Source organism: Cherax quadricarinatus, unplaced genomic scaffold (assembly GCF_038502225.1).
Source record: "Cherax quadricarinatus isolate ZL_2023a unplaced genomic scaffold, ASM3850222v1 Contig85, whole genome shotgun sequence".
Taxonomy (NCBI): Eukaryota; Metazoa; Arthropoda; class Malacostraca; order Decapoda; family Parastacidae; genus Cherax; species Cherax quadricarinatus.
The window spans coordinates 340,437-365,419 of NW_027195111.1; the positions used below are offsets into that span (position 1 = coordinate 340,437).

Below are 24,983 nucleotides of genomic sequence, written 5' to 3' on the forward strand. Positions count from 1 at the left end.
TACTGGTCTGCTAGATTTAGCACTACACAAATAACCTGCACGTGCGGGGTATTTGTATATTGTTCCAGTCACGGTTTTGTGCCTTTTTGTTCTTTAGATTTAGCACTGACCTGACATGGGTTCAAACTCTCCTTTCAGTGAATTACTACAACACAGGTAAAGTCATAGTAGTTGAGACCACAGGAGAGCCATCCCAGTTATGTCAGGGCATCACCCATGCTAAAAAATGCCTTCATAGATAGTATCTGTCCTTGGGCAGTACATCCAGTGCTATTCTTATCACAAGTTGAAATAGGGTGAAACAACGATTATGGAAGAGTCGTCATTGGTACACATCACAACAAATTGGTTTAATCAAGTACATACGTCATAAAATTACCTCTGCAAATCAGTCTTACAAACAATGCTTCAACAAGCTGCCAGAAAGGGTGGTAGATTTTCTTCTGATTAATGTTTGCACTACTCTTCCAATGGACTAGCAGCAGTTTCCTGAGAAAACTGGTAATGGGCATAGATTCCTGGTGTATGGAAGTTCAAGAGGTCACCAAAAGAGCATTTGCAGCTCTTGACACAAGCTGCTTTCAGAATTGTCTGAAGTTCCTGTTGTGACTATGTCCGCTTGCATAAGAGCCATTGTCTATCCACTGCCAGCCACTGGCACCCACGCACTACCAAGTGCATGGTTAAGTAAGGTTTGTCAGGAAACAGGACAAGTGCTTCCTGACACAGGTCTTAGTTATATGATGACTCCACAGCTGGAGCTTTTGGTCATCTGGCCGAGACCTTCCACTGGCTTACCCCTCCACCTCTTTAAAAATCATGGTTATAATTATAACCATTCTCCTATTTGATCTCTAGCTCTCTACCAAAGCATGAAAAATAATTCTATACAGTGGACCCTCAACTAACGATATTAATTGGTACCAGAGTACGAATATCGTTAGTCGAGTTTTTTTAGCGTTAGTCGAGGCAACATGTTAGCGTTAACATGTATCGTTAGTCGGATTTAACGTTAGACGATGCCATCGTTGGTCGAGGGTCCACTGTACTCTGAGATGAGCATCTACGTGAACTGTATAATAATAATATATTAATTTTATGAGCAAAATTTCGATTGAAGCAAGTTAGGAGCTACATGCGAAAAATTCATAAGTTCTTTAAGACTTACTTTTTAAACTGTCCAAAAGTAGATCTACGCTCGCTCGCGCAGCGCTTCAAACGTAGATCTACTTTTTTTTTTACATTCTTTCTTAAGGGGAAAATCAAAGTCGGAGCGCTACGCATAAAAACGCAGATCTACGTTTGGACAGTTTAAGGGTTAAAAAAGATGTGAAATATTAAAAATTAAGAAATATGTGCTAAAAGGTTATTTCTTTGCATATTTCAATGATTCAGACTATATTCCAGCATCCAAATAAAAATTAATTCACAAACCTAGTTTTTCTACATGCCTTCCTCATCATTGCATAATAAAAATGGCACCCAGGAAGTTTACTTATAATACTAAAACTCAGAAAATTAAAAAAAATTATTAAGAAAACAATACAGATACTTTCTAGTTACAAACAGGTTCAGTTCTGAGCCGTCATTTTTAAGTCAATTTGTTCCTAAGTCCAAAATATGTACGTATACAGTATTGTAGTTTAATATGTGTAAGTAAAAACATTGAGTAACCTAGAATGTACATGGTTTAAACATATACGTGAACACAGGAAAAATACATTGGTCAGCTCCTCTTGGATCAGCGTTAGGCTCAACAGCACCCAACACTGCTGCTGAGCTTCGAGCTGATCTTTGTTCATATTATCGAAAGTTTGCAACATGAATGTTCACATGTAGGAGAGTCTCTGTATAGATAATGTAGAATCTGAGGACAGGTTAAAGGTTTCGTATGTTCTGGAGTTAAGGGCCACACTTGACTTAGGTCACTAATCAGCTTCTTCCCTTCCCCCCTCCTGGAGAACCCTGGAACCAGTCCAGTGTACTAACACTGCACCCATGAAGTTCACTGCTCACTCAACAAACTGCCATACAGTGTGCTTAACCAATAACATATACAAAAACATAATCCAACTACACTTATTAACTAATTTTGTGCTACAACAATTAAACCATGAACCCGTGTATGCCAAAATTTTAGTAAAAAATAGTATACAATACCCCCATATATAATACAGTGGACCCCCGGTTAACGATATTTTTTCACTCCAGAAGTATGTTCAGGTGCCAGTACTGACCGAATTTGTTCCCATAAGAAATATTGTGAAGTAGATTAGTCCATTTCAGACCCCCAAACATACACGTACAAATGCACTTGCATAAATACACTTACATAATTGGTCACATTCGGAGGTAATCGTTATGCGGGGGTCCACTGTATATATATTATATATAAAACCTGTTATCACAATCTGAAATGCCTCGGAATATACAGTACGTATATACAGGTGCTCCTTAACTTACAATGGGGTTACATTCTGACAAACCCATCGTAAGTTGAATATGAATATATGAACATATAAGTCGAATATGAATACTATATGCTAAATAAATAAATAAATAAATAGTCACCAAATAAATAAATAAATAATTACTGTTACTACCTAAATACCAGCATTGAAAAGTATATAAATGAATACAAGTTAAGAACTTGCTGCCTTCATGCTGGGTAAATGTCTCTAGTTTCATCTCCAAAAGAAATGCTTTTGCACCATCGTCAAGTTGAAATATCGTAAGTCGAACAATCGTAAGTCAAGGAGCACCTGTATATGATACATGGCATAAATGTTTCTGGGATAGGAAGCCCCAAGACCTCCGACAATAATTTTTTTGTTAAATTAGACACACAAATAACCAACACATAAAAGAGAGAAGCTTACGACTTTGTGACTTTGTAAATGGTCCAAGTCAGACCGAAATGTCGTCGTAAGCTTCTCTCTTTTATGTGCGGGTTATTTGTGTATCGTTCCAGTCATGGTATTGTGCCTTTTTTTTTTTTTTTGTTATTAAATTAGACACATGTGCAATGTGTCGGTTCTTTGAACCATTCATCTACAAGTGAAATTTTCTTCACACATTTAACATATATGAGCATTTTATCATGTCATAAAATTACATAAACTTTTCTTCATTTTGTGGCTAAATCAATACATCTGTGAAGCTGCATTTGCAAGCACCAGTTAAGTCCCCAGCGCTCCTTGCATAATCATGTACATTAAACGTAAAAGCACTGAAAACCTGAAGCAACACAAGAAATATGTCTAAGATTCCTACTGCAAGATCCATGGAGACTTAATAAGGTACATTGTTACAAGATACATGAAGTTATCTACAGAAATTCCTGCTAGATTTTATCAAATATGTTGACAAGTGTTTACAAGTGAACATCAACCAGGTTCACTATACAAATTATTTGTATAGTGAACCTGGTTGATGTTCACTTGCAAACACTTATATGGATTATAATCCATACATAGGACAGTGAAATTTATGAGGATATTTCAGTCCAACTTGGACCAGTAACTAGTCACTAGTTAATGGTCCAACTTGGATCCAAATGTCGTCATAAGTTCCTCTCTCCTATGTGCGGAATAAATTATTTGTGTATTGTTCCAGTCACGGTGTTGTGACTCTTAATTCTTCAAACCAGGTTCGTTAATGGGGTTTAAGGTTTATCATCTACATAAAAGTTATTAAGACTGCATATAACCTGTTTACTATTACTCCAGAATACGCTACTCCCCAGAATAAGAATTAAGCCATACCCCCGGCCGGGATTGAACCCGCGGTCATAGAGTCTCAAAACTCCAGCCCGTCGCGCTAGCCACTAGACCAGCTAGCCACAATAAGATTCATCCAACTAGGTATATTTCTACACCATAGGTGTTTATTTGCAATCGTGTCATTACGATTTCTTAAGTCATAAGAATTAAGGTAAAACTCTCAGAGCACATAGGCTGAGAAAGACACAACTCTTGGTTTATGTCCACTCAGACTATGCAACTTGTGGTTAATCAAAGTTACATACAGCATATCAGATGTTAACTTCCAGATATGTGCATTGTTTCATTACGCCACTACACAGTTTGCAACGACTGCACTTATAACTCAATGCTAAGTTCGGGATATATGCGTGTCAAAAAAAGACGCACACAACTGCAATTCAAGCATTTACATATAAAAATACTAAACGGGAAATACTGAATCATTCACACACACAATCTTCGGAGAAATTAGTCCCCCCATAGACAGGTGTGTGAATGCAACGGAAAATATCCAAGGTCTCTAAATCACCTCTTAATTTTTTAATGGTATTTTCCATATTTGTAATCATGCATTTCATGGACAAACAACCTGTACATAGGAGAAACTTATAGCAACATTTCAATCCTTGGACCACTAACTAGCCAAACACTAGTCACACAGTGTGCAGCTAGTTAATGGTCCAAGTCCATCCAAAACGTGCTCACAAGTTTCTTTCTCCTGTGTGAGTTATTTGTGTATTGATCTAGTCACGCTATTGTGACTTTTTATTCTTTATATGCAATGGCTTTCACACAACAGTGCTAATAATATCTTGGGAAAACAGGACGTAATACCGTGAATGAAACTAATGTTTTAATGGCCAAACTGTCAAAACACAGTTATACTTATCGTGGATCTGTCGAAGACTGGAATTCTTTATTGTGATAATTTTAGAAAAATGTAATTAAAAAAATAAAAAATGATAGTCAAACAAGATAATTTCTATGGAAGTTGCAACTAATCATAGTTAGCAGCTGGAACTCTCAAGTTTTGCACCTGAAATATTCATCAAACGCACAATTTTACAATTTTTTTTTTTTTTTTTTTTTTTTATTATCACACCGGCCGATTCCCACCAAGGCAGGGTGGCCCGAAAAAGAAAAACTTTCACCATCATTCACTCCATCACTGTCTTGCCAGAAGGGTGCTTTACACTACAGTTTTTAAACTGCAACATTAACACCCCTCCTTCAGAGTGCAGGCACTGTACTTCCCATCTCCAGGACTCAAGTCCGGCCTGCCGGTTTCCCTGAACCCCTTCATAAATGTTACTTTGCTCACACTCCAACAGCACATCAAGTATTAAAAACCATTTGTCTCCATTCACTCCTATTTTACAAATGTTCAGTAATTTGACATAAAAAGTTTTATCTACAGCAGAAACCCAATGCACTTACAGCTTTATATATTTTTTAACATAACGGCCAACTCCCACCAAGGAAGGGTGACCAAAAAAAAATGAAAAAATATAAAATCATCTTCTCCGAACATTTAGTAACTTGTACGGGAGAAGGGGTTACTAGCACCTAGCTCCCGGCATTTTTAGTCACCTCTTACGGCATACAAGGCTTATGGAGGAAGGATTCTTCTCCACTTCCCCATGGAGTGGCTTCATACATATCTCTCTAGTATAAGCAACTTATACAAGACAATATACACAAATATATTAAAAACAATGTTTTGACATTTCCAAATTAAATATAAAATATGTATATGAGATCATTACCACACATAGCATTGTGAAAAATTTGTCACGTGTTAAACACATACTAAAGTTTTACAAATTATGGAATCGTACGAATTTTTCTAGCACTAGAGGTTGTCTAATATATCCCCAGTTATACACTATCTTCCCTGCATGCAGTTAATATTTTATATCTCTAACTAACACTGTATCTAGTTAGGTGTTAGCAGTGTGTGTGTTGCGATGACCAGTTATCCCCCGAAACCAGTTGCGAAGCTCTACAGAGGTGACGGTGAGGTAGTTTGCCTCTTCGTCAACACTCTCGCCAACACCACCACCTGTCCCTTCAGCAAGCAAAGGTCGAGCATCAATTCCCTTACGTTGTTTGCCGCCCGCCTTCTTCTTTTTCCGATTTACTATACCATCAGGCTCGTCCATCATCTTCACAATCTGAAAAATAATCATAATTTCTTAATTAGGGATGGGATGACACCACTTTTTTTTGGCCAATACTAATGCTCAATTTTAGGTCAGTTACAATACCATCAAAATTATTAGTGAGCCACAGATACTAGGACCAATACTGATACTATCAAAACTGGTCAACGATCACCAATACAGATACTTTGGTACTCCCATATCCTTAAATATATGGAAAGACACTGTATACAAAAAGCACTCAATTTAATGGATCTCGATTTAACAGCCTTTGGAAATACTGAACAAAATCCCCTGGATCAACTGATTCAGAATCAATGGACAAAGTACACTTATTAAAGATTCAACCGTTCTTCTTTCAACACACCGGCTGTATCTCACCGAGGCGGGGTGGCCCAAAAGGAAAAATGAAAGTTTCTCCTTTTACATTTAGTAATATATACAGGAGAAGGGGTTAGATTCAACTATTATTATAACAATTATAGCAAAATAATCCCATCTCTATATACCACAATCACCATTACAGGCCAACCACTCTTCTCCTATTGGTCAGGTAAGTCAAGTTTGCCATATTAATTTTGTAGGCTACTATCAGATATACAACAAACTCTTTAAATAAGATCAATAAAACAATCATCACTAACAAATGACTATTACAAAACATTTCAACTCAGCCTTCTAAATCCTTATTGCTATAAGAAAAATCAACCATTAGGAGGCAAGGAAAATAAAGCTATTTGGCCTCAAGGTTGGAAAACATAACAAACAGACCTTTGCATCAAGCTCAAACAACTGAGGCCAGAGCCATGCTCACTGTACCAAAAAATTTTTAATATGCAAGCCTAAGTAATAAGTTTTCTCCTGTACATACAGTGGAACCCTGCTGTATGAACTTAACTGGTTCCGGTGCTTGACCTGCAAAAAGTTGGATATGGGAAACAGTATTTCTCAGGCTTTAATTATAGCCTCTTACACTGGAGGATGTTGAATTGACTCTTCCATAAGTCTCTAAGAGTTAAGTCAATGTCAGAGGTCACGTCAAAGCACTTCTGAAACAGGGCTTTCCTGTAAAGTTTTTACAACTGAATTTTAAACATGTCAGCATGTTTTGACTCCGGAAAAACGTTCAAAGATTGGGTCAATTTCTTAGGAACAAAATTATTCGGACTCCAGTTTGTTCTAGGTCAGGTATATTGAAATACTAGGGTTCCACTGTACAGTGGAACCTTGGTACTCGAACAGCTCCACACTTGAACAATTCAGTATTCGAACCCTTTGTTTGCTAAACAAATCGCTCAGTATTCAACCGTTTGCTTGGCACTCGACCAAACAAACATGACCTGCCAGAACTTCCCTGTAAACTATTTTGTGTTTCTTCACATTTTTTTATATTATTTGCGTAAATAAGTCACCATGGGACTTAAGAGGGTTAGTGATAACAGCCACCAAAAAGAAAATCGGTTGGATAAAATTCGTTCTGTACTCGAACAGATCAGCACTCAAACAGCCTTCTGGAACCAATTAAGTTCGACTGCCGAGGTTCTGAAATCATTGATGGTGTTACTGGTAATGCTCAATATAAATAAATTATATTGAGCATTACCAGTAACACCATCAATGATTTCAGGATCGATGGACTGATTACTTCAACTCCAGACCTGAAGGACTGATTACCTCAAACTCCTGATCTTCACCATTCTTCTTTGCAATGGACTGATGAAGCCATTGTGTGGTGAAACATTTCCATAATAAAGATACCCCAGTGTTGCACATATGTCTAATTTATCAACTTTACGGTTCTCTGTACCATTTATCTACATACCAGAATACAGTAAGTACATGTACTTACAAATATGTATTGTGTATAATATCGTTATTATGCACAATACAGGAGGTCCCCAGTGTGTTCGTAAGTTGAAGACTTCCTGTATTATGAATATTATACACAATACAGGAGGTCCCCAGTGTGTTTTTAAGTTAAGGACTTACTGTAATACAGTGGAACCTTGGTACTCGAACTTGATTCATTCCAGAAGGCTGTTCGAGTGCCGATCTGTTCGAGTACTGAACGAATTGCTCCCAACCAATATTTTTTTTGGTTGGCTGTTATCACTAACCCTCTTAGGCCCCATGGTGACTTTTTTATACAAATAATATGTATAAAAAAAACACCAAAAAATGCGAAGAAATATGAAATGGTTTATAATCAAGTTCTGGCAGGTCATGTTTGTTTAGTCGAGTGCCAAGCAAACAATTGACTACCAAGTGATTTTTTACCGAACAAAGAGTTCGAATACTGAATTGTTCAAGTAGGGACCTGTTCAAGGACCAAGGTTCCACTGTAAGTTCCTTAGGGTTTTGCACTCACCTGGGCCTGATCAGAAGCATCCATGGGTATCACGGAAATATCTCGTACGGCTCGGAATTTACCACAGTTGTTTATGTGTTCGTTCTCAAGACGGAAGAAGTTCCATATGAATCGCCTGAAACCAAACTTTCATTAAATCAGCGAATGAACAAGAATGTGATCAAATGATAGATGAACTTTGAACATGTTCATGAGTCAAATATTGTCACTTTATTGTCAAATATAAGCTCAAACTAATAACTTAGGTTTCAGAACATACCAGTCATCTTCACACCAAGTTAGGGAGGCCCAAAAAAAAAAAAAAAGACACATTCACCATCATTCATTCAGTAGCTGCCTTGCCATAAGTGCTTTTAAAGGTTAATACTCCAAGGTAGGGTGACCCAAAATAGAAGAAACACTTTCATCATCACTCACTCCATCACTGTCCTGCCAGAGGTGCACCAACACTACAGTTCAAAGACTGCAAGATATCTCCAACATATTCACTATCATTCAACAGTTGTCTGCTAGAAGTGTTATTCAAAATTACCAAAACTAAGTATGTATGGTGGGAACATTTAGATAGTCAGTGGCTTCTTCAGTCTAATGCAGAGAAGAACGATGTAAGATGAGGAGGAGGAAGAGGAGTTTGAGGTAATCAGTCCCTCAGCCTGTAGTTGATGTGCTCAAGACTGATGGACTCCAGATTGAGAGACTGATTACCTCAAACTTCTCCTTATCTTCCACCATCAGTCCCTATAATGGACTGAAGAAACCACTGGCTGGCAAAACACTTCCCTAATAAAGATACCCAAATATTGGGCGAGGAGCTTGGACTTCCAGCAGGCATGCGTGAGCATGTTAGATAAGAGTGAATGGAGACGAATGGTATTTGGGACCTGACGAGCTGTTGGAGTGTGAGCAGGGTAATATTTAGTGAAGGGTTATAGTAAGCATGTATGCACCTGGAGAAGAAAGAAGTGTAGAGGAGAGAGAGAGATTTTGGGAAATGTTGAGTGAATGCATGGGGAGTTTTGAATCAAGTGTGAGAGTAATGGTGGTTGGGGATTTCAATGCTAAAGTGAGTAAAAATGTTATGGAGGGAGTAGTAGGTAAATTTGGGGTGCCAGGGGTAAATGTAAATGGGGAGCCTTTAATTGAGCTATGTGTAGAAAGAAATTTGGTAATAAGTAATACATATTTTATGAAAAAGAGGATAAATAAATATACAAGGTATGATGTAGCACGTAATGAAAGTAGTTTGTTAGATTATGTATTGGTGGATAAAAGGTTGATGGGTAGGCTCCAGGATGTACATGTTTATAGAGGGGCAACTGATATATCGGATCATTATTTAGTTGTAGCTACAGTTAGAGTAAGAGGTAGATGGGAAAAGAGGAAGGTGGCAACAACAAGTAAGAGGGAGGTGAAAGTGTATAAACTAAGGGAGGAGAAAGTTCGGGCGAGATATAAGCAACTGTTGGCAGAAAGGTGGGCTAGTGCAAAGATGAGTAGTGGGGGGGGGGGGGGGGGGTTGAAGAGGGTTGGAATAGTTTTAAAAATGCAGTATTAGAATGTGGGGCAGAAGTTTGTGGTTATAGGAGGGTGGGGGCAGGTGGAAAGAGGAGTGATTGGTGGAATGATGAAGTATAGGGTGTGATAAAAGAGAAAAAGTTAGCTTATGAGAGGTTTTTACAAAGCAGAAGTGTTATAAGAAAAGCAGAGTATATGGACAGTAAAGAAAGGTGAAGAGAGTGGTGAGAGAGTGCAAAAGGAGAGCAGATGATAGAGTGGGAGAGGCACTGTCAAGAAATTTTAATGAAAATAAGAAAAAATTTTGGAGTGAGTTAAACAAGTTAAGAAAGCCTAGGGAAAGTATGGATTTGTCAGTTAAAAATAGAGTAGGGGAGTTAGTAGATGGGGAGAGGGAGGTATTAGGTAGATGGCGAGAATATTTTGAGGAACTTTTAAATGTTGAGGAAGAAAGGGAGGTGGCAATTTCATGCACTGGTCAGGGAGGTATACCATCTTTTAGGAGTGAAGAAGAGCAGAATGTAAGTGTGGGGGAGGTACGTGAGGCATTACGTAGAATGAAAGGGGGGTAAAGCAGCTGGAACTGATGGGATCATGACAGAAATGTTAAAAGCAGGGGGGGATATAGTGTTGGAGTGGTTGGTACTTTTGTTTAATAAATGTATGAAAGAGGGGAAGGTACCTAGGGATTGGCGGAGAGCATGTATAGTCCCTTTATATAAAGGGAAAGGGGACAAAAGAGATTGTAAAAATTATAGAGGAATAAGTTTATTGAGTATACCAGGAAAAGTGTATGGTAGGGTTATAATTGAAAGAATTAGAGGTAAGACAGAATGTAGGATTGCGGATGAGCAAGGAGGTTTCAGAGTGGGTAGGGGATGTGTAGATCAAGTGTTTACATTGAAGCATATATGTGAACAGTATTTAGATAAAGGTAGGGAAGTTTTTATTGCATTTATGGATTTAGAAAAGGCATATGATAGAGTGGATAGGGAAGCAATGTGGCAGATGTTGCAAGTATATGGAATAGGTGGTAAGTTACTAAATGCTGTAAAGAGTTTTTATGAGGATAGTGAGGCTCAGGTTAGGGTGTGTAGAAGAGAGGGAGACTACTTCCCGGTAAAAGTAGGTCTTAGACAGGGATGTGTAATGTCACCATGGTTGTTTAATATATTTATAGATGGGGTTGTAAAAGAAGTAAATGCTAGGGTGTTCAGTAGAGGGGTGGGATTAAATTATGGGGAATCAAATTCAAAATGGGAATTAACACAGTTACTTTTTGCTGATGATACTGTGCTTATGGGAGATTCTAAAGAAAAATTGCAAAGGTTAGTGGATGAGTTTGGGAATGTGTGTAAAGGTAGAAAGTTGAAAGTGAACATAGAAAAGAGTAAGGTGATGAGGGTATCAAATGATTTAGATAAAGAAAAATTGGATATCAAATTGGGGAGGAGGAGTATGGAAGAAGTAAAATGTTTTCAGATACTTGGGAGTTGACGTGTCGGCGGATGGATTTATGAAGGATGAGGTTAATCATAGAACTGATGAGGGAAAAAAGGTGAGTGGTGCATTGAGGTATATGTGGAGTCAAAAAACGTTATCTATGGAGGCAAAGAAGGGAATGTATGAAAGTATAGTAGTACCAACACTCTTATATGGGTGTGAAGCTTGGGTGGTAAATGCAGCAGCGAGGAGACGGTTGGAGGCAGTGGAGATGTCCTGTCTAAGGGCAATGTGTGGTGTAAATATTATGCAGAAAATTCGGAGTGTGGAAATTAGGAAAAGGTGTGGAGTTAATAAAAGTATTAGTCAGAGGGCAGAAGAGGGGTTGTTGAGGTGGTTTGGTCATTTAGAGAGAATGGATCAAAGTAGAATGACATGGAAAGCATATAAATCTATAGGGGAAGGAAGGCGAGGTAGGGGTGATCCTCAAAAGGGTTGGAGAGAGGGGGTAAAGGAGGTTTTGTGGGCAAGGGGCTTGGACTTCCAGCAAGCGTGCGTGAGCATGTTAGATAGGAGTGAATGGAGACGAATGGTACTTGGGACCTGACGATCTGTTGGAGTGTGAGCAGGGTAATATTTAGTGAAGGGATTCAGGGAAACCGGTTATTTTCATATAGTCGGACTTGAGTCCTGGAAATGGGAAGTACAATGCCTGCACTTTAAAGGAGGGGTTTGGGATATTGGCAGTTTGGAGGGATATGTTGTGTATCTTTATATGTGTATGCTTCTAAACTGTTGTATTCTGAGCACCTCTGCAAAAACAGTGATTATGTGTGAGTGTGGTGAAAGTGTTGAATGATGATGAAAGCATTTTCTTTTTGGGGATTTTCTTTCTTTTTTGGGTCACCCTGCCTCGGTGGGAGACGGCCAACTTGTTGAAAAAAAAAAAAAAAAAAAATTCAGGGAAACTGGTTATTTTTATATAGCTGGACTTGAGTCCTGGAAATGGGAAGTATACAATGTTTGCACTTTAAAGGAGGGGTTCGGGATGTTGGCAGTTTGGAGGGATATGTTGTGTATCTTTATACGTATATACTTCTAAACTGTTGTATTCTGAGCACCTCTGCAAAAACAGTGATTATGTGTGAGTGTGGTGAAAGTGTTGAATGATGATGAAAGTATTTTCTTTTTGGGGATTTTCTTTCTTTTTGGGTCACCCTGCCTTGATGGGAGACGGCCGACTTGTTAAAAAAAAAAATATGACAGAAGTGTCTTATTCACCAAAACTAACAATGTACTCATCAAATAATTTTTTTTTTTTTACAAAAAATTCATCTTACTGAACTAATAAAAGTTTTATTGAATATCTGGGAGCTATTTCAACACTAACAAATTACAACACAGTACACTGTGAAAGTTGATATTTATAATGCAAGTTTGAGCTATCAAGGTGGTACCTTGATGCTGGGGAATCGCTCTTCATCTTAAATATTGGAGGTACCCTCCTCTTCCTTGGATCAAACCTAGTTACATACCATTTTCAACGAGTTGTATGACTCCTATGGTGGGAGACAACTAGTATGTTAAATAATAATAATAATAATAATAATAATAATAATAATAATTATGACAATAATAAAATAATAATCAAAATAATAATAACAATAATAATAATAATAACACATGTATATATACAAGTTCAGAGGCTATACGTACCTGAAAATTTCCAACGGAGCAAGTATGGAAACAATAATTTCACCGTTGGTCAGCTTAAGCTCGGTGAGAGTGAGAGAGAAGGTCCAACTAAATCTTAGAATAAAATCTTCCACGATGCCAAAGTAATAGTAGTACTGGAATAAAGACAAACGTACACGTCACGATAAAAGAAATTCTGTACATAACAGCAATGGTCAAAATGTTGTTAGGTAAGACACATATGCAACAGTTAGGTATCTTTATTTCGAAACGTTTCACCTACACAGTAGGCTTCTTCAGTCGAGTACAGAAAAGTTGATAGAAGCAGAAGATACTTGAAGACGATGTAATCAGTCCATCACCCTTAAAGTTTTGAGGTGGTCAGTCCCTCAGTCTGGAGAAGAGCATTGTTCCAAAGTCTGAAACAATATGTTTCAATATTGTTTCATACTATGGAACAATGCTCTTCTCCAGACTGAGGGACTGACCACCTCAAAACTTTAAGGGTGATGGACTGATTACATCGTCTTCAAGTATCTTCTGCTTCTATCAACTTTTCTGTACTCGACTGAAGAAGCCTACTGTGTAGGTGAAACGTTTCGAAATAAAGATACCTAACTGTTGCGTATGTGTCTTACCTAACAATCTGTCGGTATTTTATACCATTTTAATGGTCAAAATGTTAATACTGTAAGCCCTCAACTTACAAATATGTTGATAATCTTCTGTACCATGTATAATATCATTATTATTATTGTTTATATTATCATTATTATACACAATATTGGTCCCCAAAGTGTTTGTATGCTGATGACTTCCTGCAATCACATTAAACTACATTAGAGGAATTAGAATTAGAGGAGTTTGTGAGAGACACAGCAAAGCTGTACAAGTTTGGAAAAAAGTTGGTATTTGTCTAGCAAGAATTTGAAACAAGTTTGGGATTTTAATAAGTAGAATTTAGAATTTATTATCACATTTAAAAACAAAAACTTTCGTTTTTTTCTTTAGGTCACCCTGCCTCAGTGGGAGGCAGCCAGTGCACTGAAAAAATACTTTAAAATTTAGACACGTGCCTCATTTTCCATTTACATTTGCTGTTTGGAAGGACATCTAAATTGTCATATCTATGCACCTCTGGCAAGACAGTGATAATGTTAATGATAGTGAAAGCATTTCTTTTCTGCTCACCCTGCCCTGGTGAGAGATAGCCAGCATATTAAAATAATAATAATAATAATATTTAAAAAAAAAAGATTAAATGGCTTACCGGTGAAGAATAAACAAGCTCTTCACGCAGAAACTTGTATTCACCGGCATTCTTCTCAAAGAGACCCCAATCCATCACCATATCCCACCAGAAGACAAAACATGAGCTGAAGAGCATTGATCCCACCCACATGTAGAAGAAAGGATTGTTGATGCCATCCTCGTACTGATCTGAAATGTTTACAATGTTCTTTCATGAGTATGTCAAGGTCTGGGCTTTTTTTTAATACTGTCAGATGTTCCTCCAAGAAAGTAAGATGACCCCCAACTACCCCAAAATAAAGATATTTTTTTTTTTATTTTTTTTTTTTTCAACAAGTTGGCCATCTCCCACCGAGGCAGGGTGACCCAAAAAAGAAAGAAAATCCCCAAAAAGAAAATGCTTTCATCATCATTCAACACTTTCACCACACTCACACATAATCACTGTTTTTGCAGAGGTGCTCAGAATACAACAGTTTAGAAGCATATACGTATAAAGATACACAACATATCCCTCCAAACTGCCAATATCCCAAACCCCTCCTTTAAAGTGCAGGCATTGTACTTCCCATTTCCAGGACTCAAGTCCGACTATATGCAAATAATAAGATATATTTACCTTTGTTTATTCAGTAATTGCCTCTATAAAAATGTATGGAAAGTGTAATTTAAATGATACTCTGAATTACAATACCCCTATTCATCCTTCAGAATGCAAGCACTGTACTTCCCACCTCCAGAACCACATCCTCACCCATCCTTCAGAGTACAGGTACTGTGCTTCCCACCACTAGAACTGCATCCTCACCCATCTTTCAGAGTACAGGTACTGTACTTCCCACCTCCAGAACTCAATACTGGCTAACCAGTGTTCCTGAGACCCTTCAAAGATAACACAAGACTCAAACTTCCTGTGCTTTTTAGAAAGTCATTCAAAAAAGCTAAACTACCCCAAAATCAAAATATTTAATTCTTCATTGAGTTAGTACTACTTAGCACTAATGAAATACATTAATTTTGACCTATTCAAAATTTTTTTCACAAATAATAATAATAAGCGTGTTTGATAGGAGTGAATGGAGACAAATGGTTTTTAATACTTGACGTGCTGTTGGAGTGTGAGCAAAGTAACATTTATGAAGGGATTCAGGGAAACCGGCAGGCCGGACTTGAGTCCTGGAGATGGGAAGTACAGTGCCTGCACTCTGAAGGAGGGGTGTTAATGTTGCAGTTTAAAAACTGTAGTGTAAAGCACCCTTCTGGCAAGACAGTGATGGAGTGAATGATGGTGAAAGTTTTTCTTTTTCGGGCCACCCTGCCTTGGTGGGAATCGGCCGGTGTGATAATAAAAAAAAAAAAAAAAAAAAATAATAATAATAATAATAATAATAATAATAATAATAATAATAATAATAATAATAATAATAATACAAATTGGGTCCATCTTTTTGAAACACCCTGTATATTTAACATATACATATTTAATCTCCAAAATTTTTTTGCTTCTGTATATATAATCTTGTTATAGCCATATTGAAATTATAGGGGGATAAGTCTGTTGAGTGTACCTGGTAAAGTGTATGGTAGAGTTATAATTGAAAGAATTAAGAGTAAGACGGAGAATAGGATAGCAGATGAACAAGGAGGCTTTAGGAAAGGTAGGGGGTGTGTGGACCAGGTGTTTACAGTGAAACATATAAGTGAACAGTATTTAGATAAGGCTAAAGAGGTCTTTGTGGCATTTATGGATTTGGAAAAGGCGTATGACAGGGTGGATAGGGGGGCAATGTGGCAGATGTTGCAAGTGGATGGTGTAGGAGGTAGGTTACTGAAAGCAGTGAAGAGTTTTTACGAGGATAGTGAGGCTCAAGTTAGAGTATGTAGGAAAGAGGGAAATTTTTTCCCAGTAAAAGTAGGCCTTAGACAAGGATGTGTGATGTCACCGTGGTTGTTTAATATATTTATAGATGGGGTTGTAAGAGAAGTAAATGCGAGGGTCTTGGCAAGAGGCGTGGAGTTAAAAGATAAAGAATCACACACAAAGTGGGAGTTGTCACAGCTGCTCTTTGCTGATGACACTGTGCTCTTGGGAGATTCTGAAGAGAAGTTGCAGAGATTGGTGGATGAATTTGGTAGGGTGTGCAAAAGAAGAAAATTAAAGGTGAATACAGGAAAGAGTAAGGTTATGAGGATAACAAAAAGATTAGGTGATGAAAGATTGAATATCAGATTGGAGGGAGAGAGTATGGAGGAGGTGAACGTATTCAGATATTTGGGAGTGGACGTGTCAGCGGATGGGTCTATGAAAGATGAGGTGAATCATAGAATTGATGAGGGAAAAAGAGTGAGTGGTGCACTTAGGAGTCTGTGGAGACAAAGAACTTTGTCCTTGGAGGCAAAGAGGGGAATGTATGAGAGTATAGTTTTACCAACGCTCTTATATGGGTGTGAAGCGTGGGTGATGAATGTTGCAGCGAGGAGAAGGCTGGAGGCAGTGGAGATGTCATGTCTGAGAGCAATGTGTGGTGTGAATATAATGCAGAGAATTCGTAGTTTGGAAGTTAGGAGGAGGTGCGGGATTACCAAAACTGTTGTCCAGAGGGCTGAGGAAGGGTTGTTGAGGTGGTTCGGACATGTAGAGAGAATGGAGCGAAACAGAATGACTTCAAGAGTATATCAGTCTGTAGTGGAAGGAAGGCGGGGTAGGGGTCGGCCTAGGAAGGGTTGGAGGGAGGGGGTAAAGGAGGTTTTGTGTGCGAGGGGCTTGGACTTCCAGCAGGCATGCGTGAGCGTGTTTGATAGGAGTGAATGGAGACAAATGGTTTTTAATACTTGACGTGCTGTTGGAGTGTGAGCAAAGTAACATTTATGAAGGGATTCAGGGAAACCGGCAGGCCGGACTTGAGTCCTGGAGATGGGAAGTACAGTGCCTGCACTCTGAAGGAGGGGTGTTAATGTTGCAGTTTAAAAACTGTAGTGTAAAGCACCCTTCTGGCAAGACAGTGATGGAGTGAATGATGGTGAAAGTTTTTCTTTTTCGGGCCACCCTGCCTTGGTGGGAATCGGCCGGTGTGATAATAAAAAAAAAAAATAAATAACATCTCTCCTTATAATGAGTAATTATTAGTATTATTTTGACAGGGGAAGCAGTAAATTCTAAGGGGCTTTATGATGCCTAGGGAACGTACAACAAGCCTTACCTCTGTACAAGTGCGTGAGACAGGTGAACGTTACAACGAAGAACGTGGTGGCGTACTTGAACGCATTAACAAGATGAGGGAACATTTCACGAGTGTCACGGTACCGACGAAGGCACTGGGCAAAGCGCCACCAAGCAGGCAGACATGCGACAATATTGCGCACCACCTGCGTCTTGTCGATACACACGTTATCATCTACTGCAGAAAAATAGAAAAAAAATATTGTCGCAAACATGTCAGTGAAGGGTACATGAAATTCACTTTTTTGATAAATAGGTAAACAATATTTATTGACTCACGAAATCGTAATGACACGATTGCAAACTGACCATACCATGGGCGGGATTGAACCCGCGGTCAGAGTCTCAAAACTCCAGTGGCTAATGCAACGGTCTGGAGTTTTGAGACTCTCTGACCGCAGGTTCAATCCTGCCCGTGGTATGGTAATATTTATTGCATAACAGATGGGGTCCAGCCATAGCCTCAGAGAAGCATAGGAAAAATATTTATTTCTCCTCGAGTCTACATATTTGAATATTCACCTCTCTTACCACACTATCTTCAAAACTGCAAATACCCCACTGAAAATAACGGAGTTACAAGTACAATCTACCCAATGAATTGTTCCGAATATTTTAAAGGGTCGTTATTAATTTTTTACATTGAGGTTTCGCCGCATTACAAAAGTCCAGCATGATAACGATTAGATTTTGTTTTAACACTGGCTGTCTCCCACTGAAGCAGGGTGACCTAAAAAGAAAAACAATTTGTTTTTCTTTTTAAATTTAGTAATATATACAGAAGGGGTTACTAACCCCTTGCTCTCAGCATTTTAGAAGCCTCTTACGACAAATATGGCTTACAGTGGAAGAATTCTTTTCCACTTCCCCATGGAGAACAATCAGATTAAGGCTGACAAAATGAACACTTGGCATTAACTTACCATTTAGACTTGAATACCAGTTGATGCCTTGAGTATAGAAGCAGAGAGAGTATTCAAAGTCCTTCAGCACCTGCACGAGGGTGTTCAGTTGGTCACCCAGCCAGAAGTCCGCAAACTGCACAAAGCAGAATGGTGCGCACACCACTCGTCCCTGAAACATCAACAGTCATGCTGAACAATGCTTTCTCAAGAGTGAGTGAATGACAATATTAAGATAAAATAATTAAAATTAATTTTTTTCATTAACACATCGGCCATCTACCACCGAGGAAAGGTGATCCAAAAAAAGAAAAAACAAGTGTTTTTTTACTTTTATATTTAGTAATTTACACAGGAGAAGGTGATACTAGCTCCTTGCTCCCAGAATTTTAGTCGCCTCTTACAACATGCATGGTTTATGGGCAGATGGCTGGTGTGTTGAAAAAATTTAACAAGAAAAACAAATTACAGTGGACCCCCGCTTAACGATCACCTCCAAATGCGACCAATTATGTAAGTGTATTTATGTAAGTGCGTTTGTACGTGTATGTTTGGGGGTCTGAAATGGACTAATCTACTTCACAATATTCCTTATGGGAACAAATTCGGTCAGTACTGGCACCTGAACATACTACTGGAATGAAAAAAGTTCGTTAACCGGGGGTCCACTGTATATCTGCAAATTCTACAATGCAACTTCCAGGGAAAATTGGAAAATAGCTTCATGAATTTAATACAACAGCGATTTTTGTTTAGGACGCAGGAGGGATGACTGAAGCTGCTTTAGGCTGGTACTGCATATATGATAGAAGGAATCTTTAACAATTCACAAATAGGCAAAACTATTTACAAACATTATCACTGAGTCGATGCCGAGTTTGCAGTTTCGAATCCTGCTGTGGACTGAGAGATAATGTTTATGATAGGAGTGTATGATACTCTCGGTGAGGATGTTCAACCATTTTGTTGACCTGTATGATTTACAAAGCACCAGAACCACTGCTTTATTCAGTATTTTTATCACAAAAAAAAAAAAAGGTTGCCAACAATACTATTTATTTGTTACCATCATTACGAAATTTTGGCTATATAATTGCTACTTACCAGCTTTTTAAGAAGCCAGAAGCGAGCTTCATGATGGAATGTTCTTGTTGGGTTAAGAAGAAACAGCATCATAAAACAGAGAAGAGCCAAGGGAACAGTATATGAAGGGATGGATAAAGCTTCTGCATAGAGGAACCCTAGCACACTCAGTGCCCAAATTACACCTGCAAGTGATACAAAAGATACATTGTAAAACACTGTCATTCCTGTATTATTTTTTAACACATTGGCCATCTCCCACCGAGGCAGGATGACCCGAAAAAGAAACACTTTCATCATTCACACTACACAGATACAACAGTTTAGATGCTCTTCCAAACAGCAAATATCCCCACCCCTCCTTCAGAGCGCAGGCACTGTACTTCCCACCTCCAAGACTCAACATACAAAATAAAGCAACAAATCTTACCAAAAATTGCCGCAATCTCAATTAGATGTTGTTCTGTCAAATGGTTCCTGGGGTCTATTTCAAAAATAAGGACATGATTGACTCCAGATGATCTCCAGCCATAGATGTTGATGCCAATGAGAAAGAGGAAGAGAATGATCATGAGTGGAGCTCGGAAGAGCCGCAGGACGACCTGCAAGTTGTGTGAACCCCAGTGGAAGATTCCTGAAGAACAAAAATAATCATGTGTTTAAAGTACATATGAACTCAAATCGAGTTATAATAAACAAATGTCAATGAATAAACAGAAGGGTGAATGAGGGGCTTGAACTGCAGTCTGTAAATTGACAGTCTGACGCTCTACCACCTAGACTAATCCAGGCCTCTAATAGGGTTAGCCTAGACGGTAGAGCATCGGACTGTCAGTTTACGGACCCCAGTTTGAGCCCCTAATCCACCATTCTGAATATGTTGAAAATGGTATAAAATACCAACATGCACAACAGTTGGATATGTCTTACTCGTCAACATAAAATATCTAAGACAAGATATATTCCAAATCCTCTACAGTTTAACATGACAATGCTTACACCTCACCTGAGAGAATAACTGAGACAATAAGGACAATAAATGCTCCAGAAAAGAGTCCAACTTTAAATGTGGTCCAGGGGCTCTGAGCTTCACCCAGGGGAGGCACACGCAGTCGTTTCATGGCTCTCTGACGGTCACCTTGTTCCAGCTCTGAGGTGAAGGTACCTTCAACCTGCAGGGACATAAGTACCAGTCATGACCATAATCTGTCTTTTAACAAAACTGTAATAACAACATTGTAAACAGACCATGGAATGGGTGAAATCTGAACCCCAACTGTTCCATGCTTTATCTTTCTTTTAATACAGCTGGCAACCCGAATGAGTAGTATTTTTTTAACAAGGTGACCCAAAAAAGAAGAAACACTTTCACCATCATTCACTCCATCACTGTCTTGCCAGAGACATGTCGATACTACACCTCATTTTTTTTTTTAACACATCGGCCATTTCCCACCAAGGCAAGGTGACCCAAAAAAGAAGACACTCTCATCATCACTCACTCAATCCAATAGAGTACAATGTCAGCTTACCTCTTGAATGAGCTTGTCAATGTCTTTATTGGTATTGAAGGGAGAGCAATCAACATTATCTTCTCTCCACTTAGCTCCATCTGATGTACTCATGAGCTGTTGAAGATAAATGCTTAATGAAAACATATTCTGTACATGGTGGATTCAGGACACAAATGACACTTAAAGACATCTCTACTGGACATGTTTACTCCTGGGACCTCAGTCCCAGATGTCCAAAGTACTGTACAGTGGACCCCCAGTTTACGATATTATTTCATTCCAGAAGTATGTTCAGGTGCCAGTACTGATCGAATTTGTTCCCATAAGGAATATTGTGAATTAGATTAGTCCATTTCAGACCCCCAAACATACACATACAAATCTTTCTTTCAACACACCAGCCGTATCCCACCGAGGTGGGGTGGCCCAAAAGGAAAAACAAAAGTTTCTCCTTTCATATTTAGTAATATATACAGGAGAAGGGGTTACTAGCCCCTTGCTCCTGGCATTTTAGTCGCCTCTTACAACACGCATAGCTTACGGAGGAAGAATTCTGTTCCACTTCCCCATGGAGATAAGAGGAAATAAACAAGAACAAGAGCTAGTAAGAAAATAGAAGAAAACCCAGAGGGGTGTGTATACATATGCTTGTACATGTATGTGTAGTGTGACCTAAGTGTAAGCAGAAGTAGCAAGACGTACCTGAAACCTTGCATGTTTATGAGACAGAAAAAACACCAGCAATCCTACCATCGTGTAAAACAATTACAGGCTTACGTTTTACACTCACTTGGCAGGACGGTAGTACCTCCCTGGGCGGTTGCTGTCTACCAACCTACTACCTAGGCACACATACAAATGCACTTACATAAATGTACTTATATAATTGGTCGCATTGGGAGCTGATCGTAAACCAGGGGTCCACTGTATTTCATGGCTTATGAGACGCGGCTTATAAGACGCGTTTCAGTTTCAATGACTTGGCATTGGATGAACTGGGAGAGCTACGGTCCACCCCACACCCCAAACTTATAGCTCCTGTCACTGACCTTTAGTTTATAGGATGCAGGGTGGTTTTTGGAGACATTTTATGGGAAAAAACATGCATCTAATATGCCACGAAATATGGTATATATCCACTTGTGTCCATGCATTGATATTGCGGGTAATATTTATTTATTTATTATCACACTGGCCGATTCCCACCAAGGCAGGGTGGCCCGAAAAAGAAAAACTTTCACCATCATTCACTCCATCACTGTCTTGCCAGAAGGGTGCTTTACACTACAGTTTTTAAACTGCAACATTAACACCCCTCCTTCAGAGTGCAGGCACTGTAATAATGCACTTTAATCTTTCAATATACTTTGTATAAGTCTTATATTTTCATATGGTACGGGTGTACATAGCGCACGGAGACAAAATAAGACACATCGGGAAGTGGAACTTATATTTTGCAATCTCTAACTCTAGTTAGTTTAATATGTTTATTATGCACCATATACCCATCCTGATTATGTGGAGTAAAATAAAGATTGGATGTGAAAAGTGGGTTATAGTAAGCGTGTATGCACCTGGAGAAGAGAGAAGTGTAGAGGAGAGAGAGAGATTCTGGGAAATGTTGAGTGAATGCGTGGGGAGTTTTGAATCAAGTGTGAGAGTAATGGTGGTTGGGGATTTCAATGCTAAAGTGGGTAAAAATGTTATGGAGGGAGTAGTAGGTAATTTTGGGGTGCCAGGGGTAAATGTAAATGGGGAGCCTTTAATTGAGCTATGTGTAGAAAGAAATTTGGTAATAAGTAATACATATTTTATGAAAAAGAGGATAAATAAATATACAAGGTATGATGTAGCACGTAATGAAAGTAGTTTGTTAGATTATGTATTGGTGGATAAAAGGTTGATGGGTAGGCTCCAGGATGTACATGTTTATAGAGGGGCAACTGATATATCGGATCATTATTTAGTTGTAGCTACAGTTAGAGTAAGAGGTAGATGGGAAAAGAGGAAGGTGGCAACAACAAGTAAGAGGGAGGTGAAAGTGTATAAACTAAGGGAGGAGGAAGTTAGGGCGAGATATAAGCGACTATTGGCAGAAAGGTGGGCTAGTGCAAAGATGAGTAGTGGGGGGGTTGAAGAGGGTTGGAATAGTTTTAAAAATGCAGTATTAGAATGTGGGGCAGAAGTTTGTGGTTATAGGAGGGTGGGGGCAGGAGGAAAGAGGAGTGATTGGTGGAATGATGAAGTAAAGGGTGTGATAAAAGAGAAAAAGGTAGCTTACGAGAGGTTTTTACAAAGCAGAAGTGCTATAAGAAGAGCAGAGTATATGGAGAGTAAAAGAAAGGTGAAGAGAGTGGTGAGAGAGTGCAAAAGGAGAGCAGATGAAAGAGTGGGAGAGGCACTGTCAAGAAATTTTAATGAAAATAAGAAAAAATTTTGGAGTGAGTTAAACAAGTTAAGAAAGCCTAGGGAAAGTATGGATTTGTCAGTTAAAAACAGAGTAGGGGAGTTAGTAGATGGGGAGAGGGAGGTATTAGGTAGATGGCGAGAATATTTTGAGGAACTTTTAAATGTTAAGGAAGAAAGGGAGGCGGTAATTTCATGCACTGGCCAGGGAGGTATACCATCTTTTAGGAGTGAAGAAGAGCAGACTGTAAGTGTGGTGGAGGTACGTGAGGCATTACGTAAAATGAAAGGGGGTAAAGCAGCTGGAACTGATGGGATCATGACAGAAATGTTAAAAGCAGGGGGGGATATAGTGTTGGAGTGGTTGGTACTTTTGTTTAATAAATGTTTGAAAGAGGGGAAGGTACCTAGGGATTGGCGGAGAGCATGTATAGTCCCTTTATATAAAGGGAAAGGGGACAAAAGAGATTGTAAAAATTATAGAGGAATAAGTTTACTGAGTATACCAGGAAAAGTATACGGTAGGGTTATAATTGAAAGAATTAGAGGTAAGACAGAATGTAGAATTGCGGACGAACAAGGAGGTTTCAGAGTGGGTAGGGGATGTGTAGATCAAGTGTTTACATTGAAGCATATATGTGAACAGTATTTAGATAAAGGTAGGGAAGTTTTTATTGCATTTATGGATTTAGAAAAGGCATATGATAGAGTGGATAGAGGAGCAATGTGGCAGATGTTGCAAGTATATGGAATAGGTGGTAAGTTAATAAATGCTGTAAAGAGCTTTTATGAGGATAGTGAGGCTCAGGTTAGGGTGTGTAGAAAAGAGGGAGAATACTTCCCGGTAAAAGTAGGTCTTAGACAGGGATGTGTAATGTCACCATGGTTGTTTAATATATTTATAGATGGGGTTGTAAAAGAAGTAAATGCTAGGGTGTTCGGGAGAGGGGTGGGATTAAATTATGGGGAATCAAATTCAAAATGGGAATTGACACAGTTACTTTTTGCTGATGATACTGTGCTTATGGGAGATTCTAAAGAAAAATTGCAAAGGTTAGTGGATGAGTTTGAGAATGTGTGTAAAGGTAGAAAGTTGAAAGTGAACATAGAAAAGAGTAAGGTGATGAGGGTATCAAATGATTTAGATAAAGAAAAATTGGATATCAAATTGGGGAGGAGGAGTATGGAAGAAGTGAATGTTTTCAGATACTTGGGAGTTGACGTGTCGGCGGATGGATTTATGAAGGATGAGGTTAATCATAGAATTGATGAGGGAAAAAAGGTGAGTGGTGCGTTGAGGTATATGTGGAGTCAAAAAACGTTATCTATGGAGGCAAAGAAGGGAATGTATGAAAGTATAGTAGTACCAACACTCTTATATGGATGTGAAGCTTGGGTGGTAAATGCAGCAGCGAGGAGACGGTTGGAGGCAGTGGAGATGTCCTGTCTAAGGGCAATGTGTGGTGTAAATATTATGCAGAAAATTCGGAATGTGGAAATTAGGAGAAGGTGTGGAGTTAATAAAAGCATTAGTCAGAGGGCAGAAGAGGGGTTGTTGAGGTGGTTTGGTCATTTAGAGAGAATGGATCAAAGTAGAATGACATGGAAAGCATATAAATCTATAGGGGAAGGAAAGAGGGGTAGGGGTCGTCCTCGAAAG

General features: G+C 38.8%; 1 protein-coding gene across 2 annotated transcripts in view; it reads right to left on the minus strand.

Annotated features, from left to right (window-relative positions):
- Positions 1-24,983, minus strand: part of LOC128704552 (solute carrier family 53 member 1) — a 73,873-nt gene that overhangs the window by 43,156 nt on the left and 5,734 nt on the right. Inside the window, exons 5-14 of one of the 2 annotated variants that reach the window (XM_053799677.2) lie at positions 20,936-21,031; positions 20,410-20,575; positions 19,834-20,037; positions 19,425-19,588; positions 18,342-18,492; positions 17,399-17,596; positions 14,218-14,387; positions 12,969-13,102; positions 8,295-8,409; positions 5,869-5,938 (exon numbers count right to left, since the gene is read on the minus strand). In XM_053799677.2, coding sequence (XP_053655652.1) covers positions 5,869-5,938; positions 8,295-8,409; positions 12,969-13,102; positions 14,218-14,387; positions 17,399-17,596; positions 18,342-18,492; positions 19,425-19,588; positions 19,834-20,037; positions 20,410-20,575; positions 20,936-21,031 — 1,468 coding nt within the window. Of the gene's footprint in view, positions 1-2,385; positions 5,939-8,294; positions 8,410-12,968; positions 13,103-14,217; positions 14,388-17,398; positions 17,597-18,341; positions 18,493-19,424; positions 19,589-19,833; positions 20,038-20,409; positions 20,576-20,935; positions 21,032-24,983 lie in introns of those variants that run through there. The other variant, XM_070080030.1, reaches the window with a different exon arrangement.